At 31.6% G+C, this 21,697-nt stretch overlaps 2 protein-coding genes across 2 annotated transcripts; both read right to left on the reverse strand.

Moving 5' to 3' along the window:
- Positions 1-10,042: 10,042 nt before the first annotated feature.
- On the reverse strand, positions 10,043-14,136 carry LOC122611044 (phospholipase D beta 1-like). The gene is made up of 10 exons (XM_043783996.1): positions 13,243-14,136; positions 13,026-13,136; positions 12,741-12,932; positions 12,398-12,643; positions 12,246-12,320; positions 12,013-12,160; positions 11,459-11,607; positions 11,175-11,360; positions 10,639-10,836; positions 10,043-10,446 (listed from the first exon to the last, which is right to left on the reverse strand). Exons 1-10 carry the CDS (start codon positions 14,134-14,136, stop codon positions 10,153-10,155), a joined length of 2,493 nt encoding a protein of 830 aa, XP_043639931.1. The 3' UTR covers positions 10,043-10,152.
- Positions 14,137-16,133: 1,997 nt separating this feature from the next.
- LOC122579305 (homeobox protein knotted-1-like 7) lies at positions 16,134-20,945 on the reverse strand. The gene is made up of 5 exons (XM_043751454.1): positions 20,255-20,945; positions 19,818-19,938; positions 17,013-17,209; positions 16,658-16,789; positions 16,134-16,512 (listed from the first exon to the last, which is right to left on the reverse strand). The coding sequence occupies exons 1-5, from the start codon at positions 20,561-20,563 to the stop codon at positions 16,372-16,374; spliced, it is 900 nt and encodes a 299-aa protein (XP_043607389.1). The 5' UTR covers positions 20,564-20,945; the 3' UTR covers positions 16,134-16,371.
- Between the last annotated feature and the right edge of the window lie 752 nt (positions 20,946-21,697).

Consider the following 21,697-nt stretch of genomic DNA (forward strand, 5'->3'; position numbering starts at 1 on the left):
TACACACAACTTTAGTTATTTCTTACTATAAACATTCGTTTAAAGTTTGTTACATTTAGAAAAGGAATGTATATAAAAGTAAAACTTTCCTTCTACCAATGTAATGCCGCGTGATAAATATAACAAAAATATAATCTAACCAAACACGTATTTGGTAAGAAATATTTTATTTTTCCCAACACGGAATATTATACGAGTAAATAGTTACAGCTTATCGTAATACGAGTTTGGTTTTTTTAAATACATTTGTTAATTGGTTTGTTAATGACTTTGGGTTTAATACTTCACGAAAGTTATACTAAATGAAAATACATATAAACCTCTATTTATTCATATAACTTTTATCAAGTATTATGCAATACAAATAAAAATGATTTTGGTCAAAGTTGTAAAAAAGGACTTTGAAATTTATAAAGTGGACATTATTGATGGGACGGGGAGTATATATATTTATGATATGTTATCATTTTAAAAGTATTATAAAAATAAGAAAATATAGGTACTTTAATGTATACAAGAGAAAATACCCGTACGTTGTGGCGACAAGATGGTGAGGGTGATAGGTCATAGAGTGTAATATGTCATAGATAATGATAGGTCATAGGAGGTGCTATGTCATATAGTGTCATAGTCAAATGTCTTAGCCGTATGGGCTCCATCATCAGATTTAAAAATTCGTTAAAAGTATATCGAATGACATCTCTAATGAAAGAACATGAAAATTTAGGAACACCCATATAATTTTTATAATTTATCGATGTACGGTTTTTGAGATAAAAGATTTTGAAAGAATTAAAAAAATAAAATGATTTATGCAGATGAGAAAAAATTGTAAATATTAATGTATAATACACTATGTATTATCATCTGTATATTTTTAAAATTGAAAGTTAAAATTAAAATTGAAAGTTAAAATGCTATTGTCTCTAATGTGAAACATAAACTTTTAAAAGAAAAGAAAAGAAAGCGTCCAATGTGAAAGAGAGATTGTAGACTATTAAATGAATTGTTTATTGTCATTGGAATCCTGGATGATGACCAAGACCAACAAGTCAAGAATATTCAAAGTGCCCCAAATTAGTTATTTTATTTTTATTTCTTTTTTACTATCTAATTACAGTAGAGCTCAAACCACGTATATGTGAGATGAAATTCAAGACTCCTGAACCCCCCTCTAATAATTCACTACTACAAATATAAAAAATGATATTTCAACCCTGATTGATTTCCGTAAGGTCAACCCATTGGCCATTTACAATCATAATTTATACATGATTAAAAATATTATTGTATATCATACACATATTTATAAAAATATTCTAAGTAGTCATATCTATACTATTTATACTTGTACATCTTTATTATTTTATAAAAAGAATAGCCACATGTTAAAAGTTACATAGAAAAAAATATTTAAAATACCTTTAATGATTATGTAACACTATCAATCTTTTATCTTTTAAAATATCTTCATTAACTCTTTAAATCAATTATCTACACAACTCGACGTCGTCTCCACCGCCAACGGTCGTCCCACCACTACACCGTTGTTGCCACAAACACCACCGCATTGCACGGGTACCGTGTTATTCTAAACCACGAGATATATCTTCTTAGTATACTTAAAAAGTTACACTAAGATGTTGTTAGTTCTGCTTATATTGTAGAAAGATTTTGATTTCTTTTAATAAAAAGGATGTTGCTTGTTCTGGTTATAGTGTTTGATTTCAATAATCTAACACGTTTTCATTTAAATAATTCCCATATGACGTTATTTGTGGCATTTGGGGTGAAAGCCTGAAACTGCATAACGTAAATGTAATGGAAGTTAGTTGGGCCCTTTAGTTTCTAGAAGACCAGTAACACCCTTTAATTTCTCCCTCATCTTTCTATTCGTGCTCCATTTTTATATAGTATTAATTGATTAAGGATATGGAAAATTTTAATTAACCTAATAACATGATGATGATATTTGACATTATCAAACGAAGAGATTTGAAAAAAGAATAAATGGATTACACATATTAAGTGATAAATGTATTAGGTTGATTAGTTAGGTTGATATATCATTACTTGAAGGATATATACTACTTGATCTTTTAAGTATTTCTATTTTTTTTGTCTAGGACAGTTGTTTGCCTCGCAATTTATTTATTTATTTATATTTATGTAATTGATCACTATTGAGAATCAAAAGTTTGAATAAGAAACCTATTATCACTACTAGAAAAGTTAAAAATTATGACTTTCATAAAATTTACATCATAATAAGAGGATATAAAGTCTTTTGGTCGACTAATCTCTCTATATAATTAAGAGAAGATATAAAATAGCATATGTGCATCTTCATTTAACTTACAAGTAGGATTTTTGCTTATTTGTTATTTTTGGATAAATAAGCTTTATTTACATTTAAATTAATCTTACATGTCATTCTTAGTTGACAAACTTAAATATATATAAACATAAAGTTATTTATTTTTATAGGTATAATAATAATAAAAATTTTAATCCTATCTAAATACTAAATATTATATTTTCAAAAGAAAATGTGCGTAAGTTTATCTATACTACTTTTTAATGAAAATACCCCCATGTTGAAAGTTACATGAGGAAAAATGTCTAAAATGCCCTTCCATGTGATATTTTAATCTACTACCCTTAAAATATATAATATTTTCACTTAGCACTCAGATATTTTCAATTACACTATCCCTTAACATTAATGATTACGTTACACTATCAATCCTTTATCTTTTAAAATATCTCCGTTAACCCTTTATATCAATAATCTACACCAATCGACGCCTCATCTGTCACCAACCGTCGCACCTGCCACCACATCGTTGCCGCCACGATCACCGCCGCATTGCGCGGGTAACGTGCTAGTTTAAATTTTATAGAGATAAGTATCTTGAAAGGTAACAAACTTTGAACAAATGTCTATAGTAGAAAATAACTAAAGTTGTGTGTATTTTATGTAAACAACTCGAAAATAATGTTTATTGTATGTAAGAAAATGTATTCAACCAATTAAAACCAGACAAATGACACCTCTATATGGTTGCCACATATGTTTTCTTACATACAATAAACATTTTTTAAAGTTGTTTACATACAATACATAAAACTTTAGTTATTTCCTACTATAAACATTCGTCCAAAGTTTATTACATTCCAAGATACTTATCCCAATTTTATATTACCCTTTAAAATCCATCAAATCTTTATTGAAATTGGATTTATCATACCTATATTTGTTAAACAGTTACGTGCTCTTTTTTCTTTATCATTACCTACATTACTTAAAATTTAAAAAGATCTGATCATAACAATTTTATTCATTTAAACCTCTTTCAGTATTAATTTTAGTAACTATCCTTAAAAACTATTACTCCGTATATCATTATAAACATATTATTTGATTGTATCTTTTCAATTTGTTATGCTTTTAAATTTTTTATTTTTAAATGATTTTTAACCATATTATTATTTGTCTATTGTCAATTCGTTAATTTGGGTTTTCAATGACATCGTCTTCTACTAATGATTTGATCTAATCTTAATTATATACCGTTTAATCTTGATTATATACCGTTTAATTTGGGTTTTCATTTTTATGTCTTGAACTAACTAATCATCCCGGGTTCAACCCGGTTATTTTAAATTTGGTTTGTTCTAACCCAGAAGTTTTTCGATAATATTAGAAAAAAATCCGGATTATCTATTCATTAATTCAAGTTTGTTATGACATCGGCTTCTACTAACGACTATTTTTTTTCTTTTTTCATGTTTGATTCTTCAACTTCTTTTGTTATTAACTTTGTTTATTTTTATTTCTCCAACTACTTGAATGTTATGAGTGTAATGAATGATATATTATTGGTTCATAGTTAATTAACGTTTTAAGTCATTCGCATTTAGGTACAATTCGGATCCCTTCGTTATTTCCTTTTCCTTCCGCACCTTTTCCTCGAAATGAGAAAGAAGATGGTACACTTAAGTTGTATTATTTAAGTGCTTATTGCTTGGCAAAAATCCTACTTCTACAATTGGTAGGTCACCGGGTAATTCAAATAAGTCGTGTTTTCTGTGTTTTCCCATGTAATTATTTGTGTTATTATAGGTTTTTGTTGAAATGCATAATGTGTTTTTTTCTAAAATATTTGATAAGTTTTCAATTTTTATTTAGATTTTAAACAACCCTATGTGTGAAAATCTTTGGATGTGTAATTATGCAACAAAAAACACGTATATATATATTTTTTATTATATTTGAACTATTTTTATTTAGGAAAATGATTGATCAACCTAAAAAAACAACCTAATAATTTATACTACCTATATAAACAAACTACCCTCTCCTCCATTCAACTCTCTACCTTTAAATTACCTAATATATCCTCTACACTTAAACTACCTCCGCACACCTTATCCCTAAAATTCTAAAATTACCCTTAATAAAAAAAAACTCCATAATTACCTAAAACCCCTATTGTTATAAAATCACCATTAACTCTACAATTATTGCTGAAGGTATTGCTACAGATAAGAAAAAACATCTTAATTGTCATAGATTATATTACAAAATGTTTAAACAATAATTACCTTTTTTATAACTCACGAAAATACGAACCAATTATGTCCTTTGTATATTCGTATTAAATTTTAATCTTTGACTATTTATTTTTTTAATTGCCTTAGTCTCCTCTCATACAATTGTAAGTGATTATTTTTCATGGTTAGTGTTTGCACTTTATTATTTTTTGCACCTAATATGCGACTTATTTTTAAAATGATATATACGGTTAGATATTGCATTGATGCATCTTATGAAAACCGAACTTTATAAACCGTTACGGTGTCTAAAGCGTTATAGATCGTCGCCGCTGCAACGCGCGGGCACCGCTTTAGTCAACTTAAACACATGATGATAACATTTGGCATAATCAAAGGAAGAGATTGAGAGAGAAAATAAGTGGATTACACTTGTCATGTGATAAATGTTTTAGGATGATTATTAGGTTAATTTGTTAGGTTGATATATCATTACTCTTTTATTTATATTTCTTTTTACTGTTTTTGAACATGTTGTGTGCTAAAATAATTGGTTAAAAACTACAAGTTATATACTTGCTACAATATCTTATGACAATCATTTCTATTAAAAATATAAGTCTAACATTTGAAAATTATCATCACTATGTATAATATTGCCAAAACCGTCCATCAACGGTGATCAAATTATTTCTAGTAAGTAAATACAGTAGTGTTAGTGAGGGAGATGCGATGAAAATTCACATGAAGTTCTTAGTTTCATAGTGAGTTTCAAACAACAAAAGATATATTAAATATTTATTAAAACTAACTTATTTAGGCGATCAATTATTTCTTTCAATTCAATTTCCTTCTAGATATGAAGTTAAATATACTATAGCCTATAGGTGTTTAATATATAGGTATAGAAAGTGTCAATGAAGATCTCGAAACAATGCTTAAAGTTCATAAACAATGACTACAAGTCTATAAACGTGACCGCCATTACAGGGTAGAAACCAACTAAAAGCATGGAAGAGAAAGATTCAAAACATGGGACATAAAAAAATACGACTAATTCCAATATACCAACCAATAAGAAACTAAAACTACGCACTCTAGCTATATTTAAAAACTACAAATTAAAATGCATTGAACTCATCCAAGTTGCTATGGGTTGGGCCGAGTACGTGAATATGCGATACTACATTTATAATAATAACTATTTGTCAGGAGAGTAGTTTCAAAATATATATATATATATATATATATATATATATCAAAGGAATTAAAATGATAATATGTGTAAAATGATGATTAATATATATTGGTTTAAATCTTCAACATGAACCAACGTTGTCTTCTTTTTATCTAATAAAAAATAACAAAATATATGTTATAATCTAAATTTAAAAAAAGAAAGATGTAAATGCGAGCAAAATAGATTAATGAGCAAAATAAACTTACAAGAATAAAATCTTTTGTAGAAAAAGAAGTCATGATCAATCTAAAGTTGAGAACAAAAAAAATAAAAGAGTTGAAAAATAACAATGACATAACAATTCAATATCAAATAATGAACAAAATACCAAAAATTTAATTAAAATGATATAAAAAAACGTTTATTTCTTTTGTTGAGGAGTTATATGACCATGATCTTTTTAATGATGGAAAATAATTAATAAAAATCTATTTAGGTTGTATATATAATAACTTCTTGTTGGGTCGGGTACGTGAATGTGTGATAATACATTTATAATAATAATTAGTCTTCAGTCCGTTTGATGGACGACTAGTCTCAAAATACATATATATCACAAGGAATCAAAACGATAACATGTGTAATATGGTGATTAACATGTGTTGGGTTAAAATCTTCAACATTAACCAATGTTGTCTTCTTTTTATCTAACAAAATATAACAAAATATATGTCATAATCTAAATTTAAAAAAAGAAAGATGTATATGCGAGCAAAATAAATTAATGAGCAAAAAAAATTTTTAAAAATAAAATCTTTTGGAGAAAAAGAAGTCATGATCAACCTTAAATTGAGAACAAAATAAATTGAAAGAGTTGAAAAATAACAATAACATAAATATCAAATAATGAACAAACATGAACAAAATACCAAAAATTAAATTAAAGTGATATAAAAAAAACGTTTATTTCTTTTGTTGAGAAGTTATATGACCATGATCTTTTTAATGATTGAAAAGGATTAATAAAAATTTATTTAGGATGTTTATATAATAACTTCTTGTGAGAGTTTGAAGGATATTATATATCTTTAAAAATTAAAAATATTTATGATTGATTTTAAATATAATTATCTATTAAAAAAAAAGAAAAAAAATCTACAAAATTGAACATATAATGGACACCAAACTAAATTAAAAGAGATGAATAATAATTTAAACTACTTTGTAAAGCATTTACCGCATCTCATTTTCTCAAAAAAGAACTTGATGTACATAAATTACCCCTCTCTTTTTATCTATTAATTTAAATATCATCACCTAATATAACTATAATATCCATCAACTCATTTTCTTCTCTCCTCAAATCTCAACCACTCATTTTTATCTCTTTTCAATTCTCAACCACTAATTTTTTTCTTTTTGCTCTATAAAATCTTTTATCTCAAAAACCGTACATCAATAAATTATAAAAATAATATGAGTGTTCTTAAATTTCATGTTTTTTCCATTAGAGATGTCATTCGATATACTTTCTACAAATTTTTAAATCCGATTTCGGAGCCTGTAAGGTAGATCACTCCATCACCGATCACCCCTATGACCTATCACCGCCTATGATCAATCACCTCGTATGACCTATCACACTCTATGACTTATCACCCTCACAGCTACACCGCTCGGGCATTTGGCTAGTAATAACATAATAATTCAATGTCAAATAATAATGATTAAACATGAACAATATATAAAAAAAACCCTTTTTGTTTGTTGAGTAAGTCGAATTTGTTGATAATTCGTGAGGTAGTCGAAGCTTTTTTTTAGTTTGTTGAAAACTTGTGAGGGTTTTTTCCTAAGTTGTATATATATAATAACTTTTTGGAGAGTTTTTAGGATGAAAAATTTTGCTTTTTATTTTTTAATAAAGTGTAAGTCGGCCTAAAAAATTTTAATTAAAATAATATGGAAAAATTGAGGATTAATTTGAAGGGAGAATTAGGCTAAAGGAGAAAGATTAAGGATGCCAAGTGTACTCTCAACCTTCTCTTATAATTAAAAAAATATAAAAAAGTTGAGGATTAATTAGATGGGGAATTGGAGTAAAGGATGAGGATTAAGGTGTACCCCTAACCTCTTTTTTTTAGTTACTAGCACGATACCCGCGCAATGCGGCGGTGGTTGTGGCGGCAACGGTGTGGTGGAGGGGGCGAGTGTTGGTGGTGGATGCGTCGTCGAGTGGTGTAGATAATTGATGTAAAAGTAATTGATGTAAAAGATTAATGGAGATAATTTTTTGATAAATAACTGATATTATAATCTAATCATTAATGGTATTTTAGATAATTCTTCTATAACTTTTAAAGAGAGGGTTGTTTTATTTATTAAATAGTATAAAAGTATAGAGTACGTGTTTAGGGGAATTAGGATTAAGAAATAAGGATATTTTGAGTATAAAAAAATATTGAATTTCCTAAAATAGATAATATAGATAGATACATAGATGGTGCAAGGTTAAAGAAGAACAAAAAAGTTAAAATAAAGATCACCTTTCTAGCTTTATGCTTAATTGAACTACTTACTAGTAGATATATATTAGTTGGCTTTGTAATATATGGCCATATATTTAACTAGCGTTTCTGTTGCACCCATTGAAAGGAACCATGTAACTGCCAACTCCATCACATGTGAAAGTATATATAGTTGTTGCATATATAACCATTTTAGGCCACGTAAAGAATCACAATGGCATTGTTTTGTTTGATTTTTTGTCATATGTGTTTTATACATAGAGTTTTTAGTTAGGCCGGTGCTTATAGCACCTTCGTACGAGCGTCCCAAGGAAGAAAGACGCAGACGCCTTATTGGCCTTTGTCGTCCTCTCGTCTGCGTCCTTGCAAGTGTTCTTGCCGAAGAAGTTTGAAAACGCAACTTGTGGGTCCATTTCTAGCCGTTTGCAATTTTGTTTTTTTTTTTTACTCTCCAACGTTCAAGCTTTTAGATTTCCTATATAAACACTAAAACAATTTTTCATATTTAACACAACTAATTCAAATCACTAAACATTTTCTTTCAACTCAATTTTATCCTTTTCAAACCATTCAATTTTAAAATGACAAGACAAGTGTAGACTGAATCATATCACGACAACTACGGGGATGACAAAAGTACTTGGGAAGTCAAATATCCGCAACACGACAAGTGGTGGGCAAACAAAACCGCTTACCGTGGCTTAGGGAAAATGTCAATCAAAGATGATGAAGATGAAGAGTAATTTTAATGATTATGTATTTCGTTTTTTTTAATCAAGTACTATGTTTTTTATATTTTGTGTTGTCTTTTATTTTTAAGTAATGTAATTTGTGTGTTATTAATAAAATGTGTTTTTTATTATATTTGAATGGTGTTTTGTTAATTAAATAAATGATAAAAGAATTGATGATGTGGCGAAGAAGTTCTGAAGAAGTTGTCCTTATAAACAGTGAGTGTCCTGAGGAGAGTCCTGGATTATGTGATGCTGATGTGACACTGAAGAAGTTCCAAGAAGTTCAGTGCTATAAGCACAGGCCTTACTTGAACTTGGCAGAAGAAGGGACGTGTACATTGCATTCGATCTATTTTTACTTTTTATCTATTCAACATTATAACTAGAGATGGGGAAAAAATGGGTTGGAACCCGATCAACCTAGGTTTGACCAAAACCGGCTCGGATTTTGCCGTTTTGGAAACCCGGGGTTTAAAACCGGTTTCAGTTATCAGGTTCTAATATCGTATCGGGTTCGGTTTTTGAGTTACAAAACCGATCAACCTTTGACCAAAACCAGTTTGGTCAAACACGGTTTTTAGTCTTGTTGACCAAGATCGGTTCGGCTCAGGTTGGGCAAAAACTGATTTTGAGCACGGCTTATTATAACGATAACTTTGGTTTTGATTTTTATTATATCATCTTTATTGTGTTGATAGTTAACCAAACGTTTTGGCCAAACAAGCCTATCACCAATTAACCCAAGAAGCCTTCAACTGGGCCTAGCTTTATGGGCTTGAAATTCTTCGCTTTGCTTTTATGCAATTATGTAGCACCTTCGTTCTCTTATTGACAAGTAAATGCAAAGAGAAAAAAAAGACAACTTTTGACTTTCACTCCTTACATCTCACCCCTCTTGAACGGGGATGAACATCATTGTTGTTGTATAAGTTATATAAAAATTAACAATAGGATAACCCTGTTTTGACCCGTTACCCAAACACGCCCGGCGCACCCATATTGCCAGGCCTAGTTATATATATTCAACACAAATTGCAATCTGGAAGAAAAAAAAAAGATGCATTTTATTTATGGACTTGTAAGATTATATGATGAAAATAACCAGCATACTATTTAAAGACATAAAGAAAACCCAAGAAACATGAAACCGCAACTTTCATATGGTGAGGTTCTCTTGAACGGACACAAAAGAACCCACAATGCTGCCACCCACATCTGGAAAATTTGGACATCCAGAAAGTGGATTAACGTTGCCCTTCCGATCAACGTCCACCGGATACTTCAACAAATGAGCCGTCATGTCTGTCACTTTATCGTCTGCATATTGTTTCCAGTTCTGCTCACCTAATAACCTCACTCGTCTCACGCACTCCAGACTATGTGGTTCCTCGAAACTGCTCTCCAGGTCTCCAATATGCTCTGCCCAAAGTGACATTCGGTATCCAAATATCTACATGATACCATTTGACTTTGTGAGATATTATAGACTAGTTTTTGTATGCAAATCTAGAATAAAACTTCAACTACATATTAGAGGGTCAATAAGTTTATTTCAACTACATAAAACTATATTATTTTCATATATGTTATATAAGTTTGCTTAGAAGCTCCAAGTTTCTTATATAATAGAAGAACTAGTTACCTGTCCATTTGGATTAGAACCTTTGTGAGCCCACGTATAATGAGGTTGATATGCACCCATAGCAATTTCAGTGTCTCGGGTACCTTCCAATGAACGTTGGTTGATATTTGCAGATCCCAATAGCACAAACTCGTCGTCAACTATCATTCCTTTCGAATTCACATGGATCATGAAACGTCGACTTGTGATACTAAGTGCCTGGTAGTTAATCAAATGGATATGTGAGATATAGAAATATAATGATAGAAATGGCAATTTCGACTAATTTATACGAGTAAATGGGTTGTGTTTCATTGTCAAATAAGAAAATGAGCCTGTGGAAATAAGTTGTACGTCACCGTAATCTTTAATGCCTACAACATCTTGGATCGATTACGTTTGAACAGATTAATTATTAAACTAAAAAGTATTTGTAGGTCGACCCAATCCGTCATGTTTATTTTTGACTCATTACCTAGCCCGCCTGACTTGATATTTCCCACCTTTGTTAAAAAGTAAGCCTAAATGTTGCTTTAGGAGAACAAGGATGTACGTACTTGAGGTGTATTTGGGGGATGTGAATTTTTCCCGTTGGAAGTTGGTGGTACTTGTACACTTTGAGATGACTCCCGTGTGCCAAGACAGAAAAAGTTCAAGTAGTCTTGTGGCTCAAACTCATTATCAAGCCCTGTTTCTTTCAATGCATTGTAAATAACTCCATACATCATTTGCATTGTGTGATGCTGCAAATATATATATATATATATTTTTTCATCAGCAACAAATTTATAATCTGTACTTAATAGATATTGTCTCAAAATGTAATATAACTTAAATCGACCTGCCACAATAGAATCCGTTGAGTAGCAGAACTAGTTGGGTTACCCTCTGGAAACATTGGAATCACAATATATACAGCAAACCTCTGATTTGCTCGGATTTTACTTGCTATCTTAAGAGCGATTTCCATTGGTATCAGATTGTTTGCACCTTCAGAACACCAGAAAAGTTCATTAGTTGATCTTATTTCAAGGGTTGTACTTTGTTTGATTTAGATCAATCATTTTATGACCATTATATGGGTTCAACTTACGAATGCAACAATTTGGGTTGTATTTCATTTCGTATTAGTAGAAAAATCACGAGTTTACTAATATGGCAAATACAAGTTGTGAGTGCCATAAAGCGTATTGTTAATGCATTCAGCGTCCATATGTTTTTATTGAAGTTAGATTATTGTTGTAACACTATTGTTATTGTTGTATCATGATTAGCAAACTAGTTGGTTTGTTAAAAATTCGATAAGAGTGTTGCGGTTCAAGCCAACCTGGCCCATTAGACCCATTGCCAACCATCCCATTTGCCATTTCTCATAGAATTGTTTGATGTACTTACCCAAGCTTTTGTGATCAGCCCAGTTATATGAAGAACCAAGAAAGAATTGGTTTTCAATATATATGAAATGTTGAGCAGTACGAATTGCCTTCACATACGCAGTATGTATACTCATGTCTATGAGCACATTTTTCCCACATATCAAGTTCTAAAAAAAGTTATCGAAAGTATTAGCTATCATCATCTTGTCCCAAAACATACAAAAGAAGCCTATAACAAAAGAGTAACCTTACCTTGCTTTTAGCATCTTTTGGGTCTTTGGGGAAACCTAAACCTTTAACAGAGTTGGAATCAATGGAACGAAATACCTATACATGCATAGACAAGATGGTCAGATATTTGAAATTCAATTCGTAATATATGTAAGATTACGGTATTTGGGTACCTGGACATGCCAACCCTCTGGATCTTTCTCGCTTGTATAACGGGCATCAGTGATGCCTAAGATCTCCGGAACTCTATCAACTTTAAGTAGCACATCAGAAAATTTACTTATTTTCGAAAGTCCACGAGGCTTTGAAGCCCTCAACCAACGTTCCTCAAAATTTTGGAGCACGTCATACGCTGCTGGACCTTCTATTCGACAATGCAAATCATGCCATGGTTGTCTTGGACAACCAGCCGTTGAACCCTGAGTATATAATGATCAGTTAAGTGTGATCACATTTCTATAAACATACAAACAGGAGAGGAAACATTAGTACTATATATATATATATAATGCTTACTGTATAGTTAGGATTGTGATAATCATCTTTGTGCAGCGTGTTTAGTGTGCTAAAAAGAGAATGTTCAGGAGTATCATAACGTCCTTCACATAGGTCAAGACCTCCAACAAATGCCATGATTCGTCTTTTGATACCAGCATCAGCGTCTACTATGACAGTTTTTTGATGGTGGCTATAGATGGTTTCAACATCCTGCAAACCAAATACAGATTCAGTGACGTACCCAGCCATTTACCAAAAAATGTAGTAGCCGGCATTATAAATTAAGTTATAATTTAATCCAACCTTCTTGGCCCAGCTAGTCTTTGCTATTGAGCGAGGACATAGTAATACTTGCACCGAAGAATTCTTGAAAAAAGCTCGAGTTTCTTCATCATGAGTTTGCATAACTCCCTCCTGCATGCGGGTTTAATTTGCATAATAAATTGTTAGTTGTATTTCCCCCACCTAGCTAATTAATAATCACTGCTTGTGGTGGTGTTTAATTATGGGACTCACGTACTGTTTTATATCCGAAAATGCTCTTTGAAGTAGGATCATCCCATACAAGGAGAAGCACTCTCACACCTTCCTCTGACTTGCTCTTGAGAAGGTCTCCTAAAACGCTATCTCGTGCTTTTGCACCATAACGAACGAGCTGAACTTTGTGGAAGACAGACCACCCGGTGATATAGATCAAGCGACGGGCTTGCCTGATAGCGTCACATATATCCCTCCAACAATCGGCCTGTACATATTTTAAACCGCGATCAAGCTTTAAACTTGGAATGCTACCATCAACATGGGCGTCTTGATACAGGGTAACCTTTCCTCCTCTTCTAAGAGGAAAATAGGTTTCCGGGACGCCTTTACATTGTGGATCCGACCCAACCCCACCACAATAAATCGCCATCTTATCCACCGGTGTGTACTCAACCGATAGAGTTAATACCGCGCCAGGTTTACATGGTTGCCCGCTTGCATTCAAGATAGGAAAAGTACCCTTAACGACAGAATTAGAAACCAACTGTTCAGCTGGAATCCCGACCGCCCCTATCAGCTGAGAACCAACAACGTCACTGTCTTTTACAACAAACAGCACTTGCGTGGTATGATGTGCCACGGGAACGTAAAAATGCTGCATCCAAACAGGGTTCTCACTGTTCCTTATGACGGAGGTTCTTCCGGTAACAGCATTCGCAACAGATACCGTCACATACGGATCGCTGGTGCCCGAAAGGGGAGTAAACTTTTTATTGAATGCATCCATGTTGGGCAGTCTGTTGGCCTCTTTCACACATATATCTAAGTTCCCATGAAGTAAAACCGGGACTAAAGGAACCTCGGATGTGTTAAAGGGAACAACCTCTACATGTTGTGGATGTCGCGACCCTTCGTCAATTGAAGCAGCAGCCATCTTATCTTACTTAATACAAATATTTATATATATATTTCAAATGTACGTGTTACTTATATAATGATGAATTGATGAAGTAACTCGATCGATCACTGCACTTTGGTTGCAATGTGTTTAATTAATTATGTGATCGATCAAAGATTTGAAGCTCAGATAATGCACGGTTGCTTATGTTATGCTTAAATAGATCGAGTTTGATATTAATTTACGTTGTTTGCAATGCATATATGTTATTATCTAGCTATATCTATATGTAGAAGAATCTGGCCGGACAATTAAACTTTGGTGACACTATTCTATGAAAAAAGAATAAAATAAAGAGATTGCATTTATCTACAATGTATATGTAATGATTGACATGGATGTACGTGCCACGGATTGGAATATTTTCATCATCAAACAAGGTTCGAAATTCCAACTATATATATATATATATAATCATACATTTATTATGATAATATCAATGAAATGCAAATACAAAGACAAGTGGTTAAAGACTCCTGATTCATGTACATGAACGTCTTTTTCTAAGAGTAACATAGTATATGTGACTGATTTTGGTAAAGTTAGAAATCAAATATATATGACTAGAATTTATCATGCTTTAGCATTAACATTTTAAACAAATTAAACCGTTCATTTTTCATGTTTATTAATCAATAATAATATATCATGTATCAACATTAAATTTTTATACAAATTTATTGACTTATTAAATCAATCACGTACATACCATCGGGTTAAGGAAAATGATTAATACATATAATTCTTATGCCTCAAGATAGGCTTAATAGAGAGATCATGTCAATTGGCAAGATTAAAGGTAGAGATAATGAAAGAAACTAGTGGAAAACATGTATATGTAATGTATGGAGTATGCCTATCTTTAAGCATATGAATTAGGTACATATATCATTTCCCGTGGGTTATGGCCTAATTGTAAGGAAGTCCTTCCATGAGGGTTTGGATTGAGAACTAGGTTCAATTCTTATAAAACAAACGTTTTTCTCAAATATGTTGTCGTGCTTTTGGGCAAACCATTAGGGGCGGATGATTGTGCACTTTAGCGTGGACCCGGTTAATACAACATAGTTGAGACCTCAAGGGCAGATCTATATAGGGGAACAAGAGGACTCGGGCCCCCTCCGCTTTTTCGATCAGTAGTATAGTTTTATCTGTAATTTGTTCAAGAAATTATTTTTCTTAGTGTTATTTTTGTGTTCTTATGACTTTCGATCTCATTTGATTCTTTTTTTTTAGTGTTATATCTTGGTCATGTGACTTTCGGTTTCTTCTATTAAATGGGTCAATATCATGTGACTTTTGGTCCTGAACCTTTTGTTGTGATATTTAATTTACATATTTTAAAAGAAAAAAAATCAATCACGTACATTATATTATATTATCATGTAATTGTCCAACTTTTTGTCGAAGGTGCTCTAGGCATATGTGGGCGGGCAGTATAGTAGGCATATCATATGGTTTTTTATACGAAGGTAGGGGCGCCAAAGAAAGAGACAAAACAGAGAATTCCTTTAAAGCTAGAACCTTCAACTGTCATTTCACTTTCAATCTTAAAAGAGTGAAATAGAGGATTTTGTTGAAACAGTATGCATAAATACATAGGCGAGAATCAATGTTTTCATATTTTAATATTCTGTGTATATATGTCTTGCACAAAGCTACAAAAGTAATAATATTCTACTGTTGTGTCTTCAAAGTACAAATTCTGAATGTAATATAAGACACTCAAAAAATATAATGGAAGGCATTTCTCTATAAATAAATGGTTCGATTTCAGTTGTTATGAACGGCAAATAAACTACTTTATGTATTTCTTATATATATATAAACCATGAGTAGATAACGCCCAAATTCACAGCATATATACTTTCTGTTTTGACTTCGGATGCGTCAACTTCATGATAAAAACGAGAGAGAAGATATTAATCATGATTATTATGATCGATCACAATATTAATAAGACAAAAATAATGTGTTAGAAGATTAATCATATATATGCATTCGTTACAACTTAATTGTTTTGCCCCCAACTGCTGTTTTCTTTTTGAATTGGTACATCCCCGGCCATATTATACCTACTATTACAAGTCCATACGCACTAAGCTATCAACAACATATATAATTCGTAATGCAAAATAATAAATTGCTCTCTCTTTCGGGAATTAGCACCTCGATCTGAGATTGATTCTAGTACGACCAAATAATTCAATTCTATCGCTTGCGCTTGGACTTGAGAGCAGTCATTGAGTTGGAGTTGCTGTGCCAGTTTCTCTTCCTCTGATTGATGAACCAATTGTTAATTTGCTTTAGTTGTAGCCCTGTCTCCTCCACCAGCTTCGCCTTATCATCTTCCTGCGAGCAATTACGTACGTTTAAATTAACAAAGTTACTCGTACTATTATATACTGTATATGCAAAAGTTAATTAGTAAACACTACATATACATTTAATTAGTAGGTACGAAAATTAAATAGTAGAATTAATTGTTCTTTCTTACGGTTGGGTAAGGCCATTTTGAGTGTTGTTGCCACCAATCTTTGAGAACAGAAGTAGTGTCACCAGGTAATTTTCCTGCCCGTCTTTTTCGCAGTATTTCCTCTCTCACGTCCTCAATTTTTGACCTGAATCCCTGTGTATCGTTGGTAATTTTAAATTAGAGCTAGTACGTATCGATGATGATCAGTTTTGACTTATTTAATTAATTAGTACGTACTATTTAGCAATAAGTTAGTACGGCGAGTTGTGTGTTATATATCTAACAAATCCAATAAAACTAAAATAAGCAGATATTTAAATATGTTTTTATAGTTGCAAGATAAAAAATAGGAAAGATGTTATAAATTAATACCGACCTGTTTAAGTTCGATCTTAAGTTCTTGACGCACTCTTTCCATTAGAGAACGTTCAGATTCGGTAGGAAGAAGCGGCCCAAAACCCATCATGTCGTGGCCACCATCCATACCACCGGATTGGTCCAATGAGAAATCCATGGGCATCTCATCCTCATCATCCGACATTGTTGCTCCAGACCCTTCTCCAAGCGTTACTCCTAAGAGCAACAACAAGATCGAGTACGTACGTCCGTAAGCAAGAATACAATTACATATAGCACATTGTTCTAGATTTATGTGTCACTCCAGGTACATTATGGTATCTCAAAAAGGATATGAAAAAATGTTATTAAACATATATTTAAAAAAAAGGAGAATCAATAGTACAAGTTAGTGATGCAAAATGACAGCAAGCAATAAAAAGGAAAATTTTAAATGCTTCACCCCTCTGACTAATATTAGTACACAGAGTATCAGAAATTAATCTTTGTTTATTTAACTGCAAATAATTACGTACTATTGCATCCATTTATAGAATGATTTGTCAGGTACAATCTTGGGAAGCAAGAACTATTTTACATTTGTACTTTACTTTGCAGTGTAAATTATTGATCACTGTATCGATCTGATTTTATCTCTTTATTCAAAAATAATAATAATAATAATATGTTCGGATTGATATCCAATGTAAAAAAAAAAAATTTGGATGAGAACCCCTGATCCCATGTACCATTTAGTACCTATTAATTCCTCAATTAGACTAGTGTCCAGGTGAATCTCAACCACTTAATAATCCTTGATTGTTTAAAGTTTACGTTTGACAAGGCTCGAACCCAGGACCTCTCCTGTAAAGTGTATAACTTTTGATGCATGTAATAACATATTAAACATAGACCCGGGCTATAATTATCATTTCCCTAATAATAATAATACATATGTAACATCGAGATTAATTTAATTATATATTGGACATTTGGACAGAAAATCATCATGGCCTTGATCTGGTGAAGGATCAATAAATGCAATGAGACTGAATGTGGAATAATTAATATGAAAGATCCTTTCGGTAAGTTTCGTTGCATATATAAAACACAATTTTTTCAAATGAGTCTTGTGGAATTTCATTATAGCTAGCTACATTGTGAATTAAGCATCACACAGCGGAGTATATATAAATGAAAATTGTTAAGGAAATCAAAGACAAAAAGTACTTAACTAGCTAGATGTACAACCTGTGGGAATGCTATAAAACTTTGGAAAACTTGAGGTTATGTATTTATGTGACAATAAGGCTTAAAAAGCAAGTACGCGGTGCAATTTATAAAAACTAACTTGATGCTTACAACTATCATGATGATCAGTAATATCCATATATATAGAACAAGCTATAGCCAGGAAATATTTACAAGCAACATATATTATCTTAATCCCTTTTAAAACAAACCCAACTCCCCCTCCTTGCCTAATTAAGATTTTGAAATTAAATACCGCAGTTATCTCTACAATGAATTGAAAACTTGAATATAAATTTATTTTTAAAAGAAGAATGCATGTAAAAAAATGAAAAAATAATTAGTATGAAACTATGTATATATACAGCATAAACCTTAAAAAATCCCACTTGACCAGTTTTAGTTATAGGTTAAAATGATAATTAGTTTCTAAGTTCAATTTAAAAAAACTTACACTTAACATCTAATAATAATAACATTATACTATGAAAACTACGTCATATCACTTTTTGTTAGCTTGGGGTGTTTCATTTGTTTTTCAAAGGTTAAAGTATATGACTAAAAAAAGTAATATCTATTACAATTTAAATATGTGTGAACTTCTCTAAAGATCATTTAACATCTAAAAGAAAGAGGGATGATTGGACAAAGTGTCATTGAAGATGGCCATAACAATATATACCGAGTAGTACTTAATTATTTGGTGTTCGCTAAAGTGTGTTAAAGTATGTTATATGGTATGTTTTCGTTACTCTTTTCTACTTTAATGTATGCAGGTTCTACTTGGTCAATAGGTAAGTTTACTAAATTCTTTACGCTCTTCTATTTTTGCTCCTTATGGCCGAAGGTATTTATGAAATCAGCCTCTTTATCTCTGGGTAGAGGTAAGAACGTTTACATCACATTTGTCCATACCTTGCTCTTAGAGATTAGGTAACGTTGTTGGTATGTCCTTAATTATTGGGTGACAAATTAATATTCCTGAGACTAATTAACATAACCCTTTACATCACATAGCTATATCCAACAAACGTTAAAATAATAATGTAAATAAAAAATATTAATAATAATCCATTCGCTATTTGCTTAGAAATTAATTTAGAAGAATATATCGGTTGTTAGGTGCTGTTGGTTCTGTTGTCACTCTTTGTTCCCTTCATCAACCCAACTAACTCAACCTTCCTTCTACTCCTAACTATAAAATTAAATAAACACGTAAATAGTTATTTATTATTTTATTATTAAATTAAACTTAAAAAAAAAAACTCACCAACAGCCCCACATTACACACCCACCTTAATATCCACAATTTAATTTATTTTTTCCCCTCTTTTCTTTGATATACTTTATTATTTATCCAATCATTTTGGTATGAGACTAATAATCTGAAAAAGTTGATACTTTATAAAAACAAATTTTAAATAAACAAGAAAACATGTGTAATTCATGATCTATCCCAGAACCCAAATAATTAAGAGCAAATTAACATGAAAATTAGCACATATGTATAGAATTAAAGTGTATGTATATTAGAGATGAAATTAAGAGAGATGGAGAAAAGTAAAAAAAAAAGGGGTGGGGTGGGGTAGTATACCAGTGAGAGCTTGCAAATTGTGTTCAATTTCACGGCAGGCCATGACAGCTTCAACAGCATGAACTCTGACATGTTGCTGCAGCTGTTCTTTGAATGAACACAAAACTAACAAATACTGTGCCTGTTCCATTACAATTTTATTTAATTTCAATTACTCGTATAATAAAACAAAAATACTGCACATAAATTGAACTACATAGTATCATATAACAAAACAGTAAAAAGATATACTAATAAGAAACAATTAGAAGGGTATGTATATATGTATGTATTACATAAAAAAAAAAAAAAAAGTTTTTTCCAAATTCAGATTAGAAGAGAAGAACAAGTTTTTTATTTTTGTTTTTTACAGCGAACTTTTGTTCTTCCCTAGTAATGAAAAAACCTTTACCGGTATTAAGAAAGAAATGAAAACTTGCATATAAACAAAGATATACCAAGAAGTTGTCAAGGTCTTGGCGATCATGAGGGGAAAGTGGTTGGTTATGGTGGTCGGAGATATATGACCGGAGAAGGTGGTGAGACTGAGAAAGCTGTGCATCAATTAACGGCAGCTGGTCAATTGGGGTGGCCACACGTAGGCACGCAACATGAGCTGAAAGCAGCTGTTCATAAAGAGGGTGGTTGGCTATCTCCGCCTTTAGGTGACGGTGGTTTTGATCACCGCCGGAAAGTGAAACTGCCATATGATCAGTAAAACCGCCACCACCAACAACCATCATCCCTAATCCTTGTTGTTCTTGCATTCCTTTTTAATTATTTTTTGAAGAAGAATTGAGAATTTCAAGAAATAACTGGTTTGTATTTTTGTTGAATTAATTTGTCTGGACACTAGAATGAAATGTAGAAGAGAAGTTGGATTGAGATGATCATGTGCTGTGAAGAAAAAGGGGAAGGGGCTTGCTAATCAATAAAAAAGTGGGGTTAATTAATTAAGGGAAAGAGGCTAGCTAAGCTAGGACCACTCTTGGTACTTTGGAGAGAGAGATATGTATCTATCCATGGCAGACTTGAAAAAAGGAGAGTATGATTACAGATCTTTTGGAAGAGAGAGAGCGATGGCCTTATTGGGATCAGAGACAAAGAAACTTTCTGGACCAGTTCTGTGAAGTCACAGATTTATACATACAATTAAAACAATCCCTCTCCCTAGCTCTCTCTTTCTAAATCAGATTAATTTTCAAGATGATGATCAATAATCTATACCACACACAACTATATATACCACATAGGTTATCATTAATTATTAAAATAAAACCTTTCTTTGTGTTTTGTTTTTTCTACATTTTTTTTATTTCATCAATTTATAAATATTGTTATCACTATTCTTTTCAATTCATTATGTGACTTGATCAGGAAAAAGATAAGTCACGTACAAGGATAATCACCCATAAAGATGTGACAAATTATATTGTTTTTAATTTATTAAAGATCTACTTATCAATTTTGCTTTTCTATGAAATAGTAGAACTTCTTATAGAAACATGTATCATGGCGTCTGATCGAACTTTATATTTTGTTTGATACGATTTGTAACTATTCTTCTTAACATTTCTATGAGGAGTTGTATTGAATCGCAAGTTGGTCGCTAGTTTGTCTTCGAGTAAGACAGGACAGAGCTTCTACTCTCTAAGGTCGATCTCTAGTTCAAGTTTTGACAAGTTAGAATTTTTCCTTAAGCTCTTAAAAGATTTGTAAGGAACTAAGGAACATAGATGCTATTGGTTAATTAATTCTAAAATAGATCAACAGAAAATAAAATAAAAAAGAAAGAAAAATAAAAATAACATATTAATTTACCGATACTATCTATACTCCTTACAACTCTAAAACATCACCGAGTAAAAATTGATAGCTCGACATTCATTAATGAGATTTAC

Source organism: Erigeron canadensis, chromosome 8 (assembly GCF_010389155.1).
Source record: "Erigeron canadensis isolate Cc75 chromosome 8, C_canadensis_v1, whole genome shotgun sequence".
Classification (NCBI taxonomy): domain Eukaryota; kingdom Viridiplantae; phylum Streptophyta; class Magnoliopsida; order Asterales; family Asteraceae; genus Erigeron; species Erigeron canadensis.

Bases quoted from the DNA above. Each gene is read 5' to 3' on its own strand.
- LOC122611044 (XM_043783996.1), bottom strand. From the start codon at position 14,136: ATGGCTGCTGCTTCAATTGACGAAGGGTCGCGACATCCACAACATGTA. The intron at 13,137-13,242 runs GTACGTGAGTCC...ACCCGCATGCAG, and splicing joins GCATTTTCGGATATAAAACA to GAGGGAGTTATGCAAACTCA. The intron at 10,837-11,174 runs GTACGTACATCC...ATTAACTACCAG, and splicing joins ATCCCCCAAATACACCTCAA to GCACTTAGTATCACAAGTCG.
- LOC122579305 (XM_043751454.1), bottom strand. From the start codon at position 20,563: ATGCAAGAACAACAAGGATTAGGGATGATGGTTGTTGGTGGTGGCGGT. The intron at 17,210-19,817 runs GTATACTACCCC...TGTTGCTCTTAG, and splicing joins CAATTTGCAAGCTCTCACTG to GAGTAACGCTTGGAGAAGGG. The intron at 16,790-17,012 runs GTCGGTATTAAT...AACGATACACAG, and splicing joins TTAAGATCGAACTTAAACAG to GGATTCAGGTCAAAAATTGA.